The sequence below is a fragment of the Penaeus chinensis genome, chromosome 33 (assembly GCF_019202785.1).
Source record: "Penaeus chinensis breed Huanghai No. 1 chromosome 33, ASM1920278v2, whole genome shotgun sequence".
Lineage (NCBI taxonomy): Eukaryota > Metazoa > Arthropoda > Malacostraca > Decapoda > Penaeidae > Penaeus > Penaeus chinensis.
In genome coordinates, this window is record NC_061851.1 from 34,925,945 (window position 1) to 34,929,157 (window position 3,213).

Genomic DNA, 3,213 nt, shown 5'->3' on the forward strand with positions numbered 1-3,213 from the left:
TTAAAAATGAAATATAATTAATATATTATAAAAATTGTCACAAAATGTATTTTAATAATTTAAGGTACTCAAATGACCAATCCATTCTGTGTCTCACCGGGTACAGATTTAGCATAACTTAAGTTGAGTACAATTTTTAAAAATTTAATTCTCATCTAAGACAACAATTATATTACCAAGTCATTGGAAATTACTGAATAAAATCAACCTGATACATATATCTAGGCTACAACAGGCTTAAACATACTTGTTGAGATACAATAAAACAGCAGACTGCCTCAAAGTAAGGAATGTTGAACAAAATACTGATAAGAGGTAAGAGATGTTCACTTGGAAAAAAAGAGAAAAAAAAATGACATCTGGCATTGAAAATTTTCTTTTGATCACTCATTTCCCTTTTTTGGCTTCAAACACACTTTCACATCCAGAATTTCTTTGTTTTCTGCACTTTTTTTTTCTATATTTTGCTTTAGTTGCATTCTGAACAAACATTTCAAAATACTTTTAAAAATAGTTCTTTCTCTTTTCCATATACTCACAAAAAAAAAAAAAAACACAAAAAAACATTCACAATTTGTTGTACCTGTGCTATATGTCCACCTCAACATCACTTGTGTCTGAAGCACTATTGGATGTGGATCTGTCATCATTAATCAGGAGCTGTGTGGGAACAGAGGTAAGGGCCAAACTTACGGGTTTCACTGCAAGGCCCGCCACAGGATGCACTCCTAGCCCCTGCGGTAATGGTGCCTGTACAACCCCCCTTCCTAAACTTATCAGTTGATGTACACCACCAGTCACTGCCTGCATTGTACCCACACCATGCACTGCCTGTACAGCCTGCATTGCCTGCACTGCTCTTATCGTTTGTGGTAGCGTTGTGTTTGTTATGGTGGCTGAGGAAATAGGTGTCTGCATAATGCTGCTGGCGCTAGTGGTGGTTGTCCCCGACACTATTGAAGAGGCCGAACTGCGCCCATGCACAGGCTGCACCTGGTGAATCTGGATGTTGGCAAGCTGAGGTATGACCGGCCGCACCTTCTTCCCACCTGGCCGGTGTGGGTTGCGACATCCACGACACCGACACTCAATGCAGGCCTTGGCCTCCACATAGCATGGGCATCTCTGCCCACAACACGTCAACTTCCCAGGTGTAGGTGTTGCATTACCACAACGACATCCCTTCCGCTTTGGTTTTGGTTTAGGCTTAGGTTTAGGTTTTTTAATGAGTTCTTGCGTCGAAGGCGCTATAGTTTCTGGCTCGACGGGAACACTTTTATTCGTACTCTCCATATCTGGAGGCTTCCTCTTGATGGTTATTTTTGTACTATCACCATCGGCATACATTACTGAGTACATGGAGGACCCATTGTTCACTGAGGAATTGTGTTTTGGGTAAGGTGCTTCCTTAATAACACTGTGCTTAACAATATTTGTACTTGGGAATATTGTACCTGGTACCAAACCTGATCCGGACGTCACACAGGATGTCGTTGCAACGGCCTGCGGTTGAAAATGCTGCGTGGTTTGTTGCATCACAGGTGCTGGGGTGGGAATTACGGACTTGACAGTGTTGACAGAGCCAGATGGATGACAGGAAACTGGCTGTGCTATGGAGTTGACAGGTGGAGGAGAAGAAACATGGACCAACCCAAGGTTTACCGTTGAGGGTGGAGGAGGTGGGACAGGTGGGGCTGGTAGGGCAGGGTGGGGCAGGTGGGGCTGGTAGGGCAGGTGGGGCTGGTAGGGCAGGTGGGGCTGGTAGGGCGGGTGGGGCTGGCTGTGCCGGGGTAGGCTGTACTGGGGTAGGCTGTGTTGGGGTAGGCTGTGTCGGAGTAGGCTGTGCCAGGGTGGGCGCCTGCGTGGAAATTGGCCATGACTGCTGCTGTTTAGGAGTAACACTATGGGAGGTATTTACAGGTGTGATGAGCAGATTCGCTCCACTTGTTTGAGGTATTGAGATATTTTCTTTGCTATCACTCTCACTCTCACACTGCACACTATTGGAACTGGATTCATCGCCTCTGCCTGTGCCACTGTTCCCTATGGCCTCGTCTATCATGTCCGTCAGGCTGAACTGCCCACCATTGTTATATATGGAGCACAGCTTGCAGTAGATGGGTGTGAACTTGATGTACTCACACAGCTTCCTGTAACACTGCAGGATGAGCTTGATCTGGACATTGTCAACATACATGCCATAGTCCTTACACCAGCTGCAGGTGGGCTTGAGCCTCTTCTTGCCCCCAAGGCACTTCCTGCACACATGGTGTTGGCAGGTGGTTTCCGTGGGGGTCAAGGGCTCGCTCAGCAGCTGGCCGCAGACGGTACACGAAAGGGACTGGCGCAGGTAAGGCAGCAACTTATACAGCTCTGTCCAGCTCTCGCGGTTCTCTGGCTCTGCTTGCATGACCAGCCGGCAAGTGGTCACGTAGAGGCTCGTCGCGTTCATCTTCCTTGGCCTTTCATCGGGTCGCCGCCGCGTTCAGTGAGCCGAGGAGAGGCGCTCAGAAAAGCCCGAGATTCGAAGCATCGTCGCCCTTCGCCTTCGCCTTCGCCTTCGCCTTGGCTCTCGCATCCTTGTAAACAAAACAAAGGTGAGCGGCGACGGCCCAAAGGGGGCGCAGGGAGGATCGGGAACGACTACAGCGCGCGTTGATACCATACAGAGGATCCAAATGCAGCAAGAAGGGATTTCGAATGCACTCTTGCTCGCCCTGGACAATAGACGGCTGGCCGTGGTAAACATCCTGGCGTCTATAGCTATCAGCATCACCACGGGAAGGGACAGAGGGTCGAGAGAGAGGGGAAGATGACCTGAATTTATCCCCTTTTCTCCCTCAAGAAGGTCATGGCAGTCCCCCGACTTGACTCGAGGAGTCCCTTGAGGGATGTAGTTGAGGGCGAAGGATATTTCCGAGTCATCTGAAGGAACAAAAGGCGAGTGTTCTTGTTGAAAATGTAGCAAGTGGTTTTTAATTTTGGGATTCATTTACAGGAATTGTTCTTCACTTTTTTTAATCTAGCATTACAGGAAAGATTTTCAAGGGGTATTTGAGGATTGCATGGACCGCAAAAAGTTATCATCTCTTTCAGTCTTTAAGTGGGAAGTGGATTCTAACCTCAAAACGTTCAACAAGAGAAAAGTTGCAGCACTTGTGTTCCAGTGATTATATGTTATTAAATTATTATTTGTAATTATCGTTGCATAAG

The 3,213-nt window shown here is 47.1% G+C and overlaps 1 protein-coding gene across 1 annotated transcript; it reads right to left on the minus strand.

Annotated features, from left to right (window-relative positions):
• Positions 1-2,573, minus strand: LOC125043180 (protein piccolo-like). Its single transcript, XM_047639172.1, is given in 2 exon segments — positions 1-1,486; positions 1,488-2,573. Coding segments are annotated over 2 exon segments (1,863 nt in total). The 5' UTR covers positions 2,453-2,573; the 3' UTR covers positions 1-588.
• Positions 2,574-3,213: the final 640 nt, after the last annotated feature.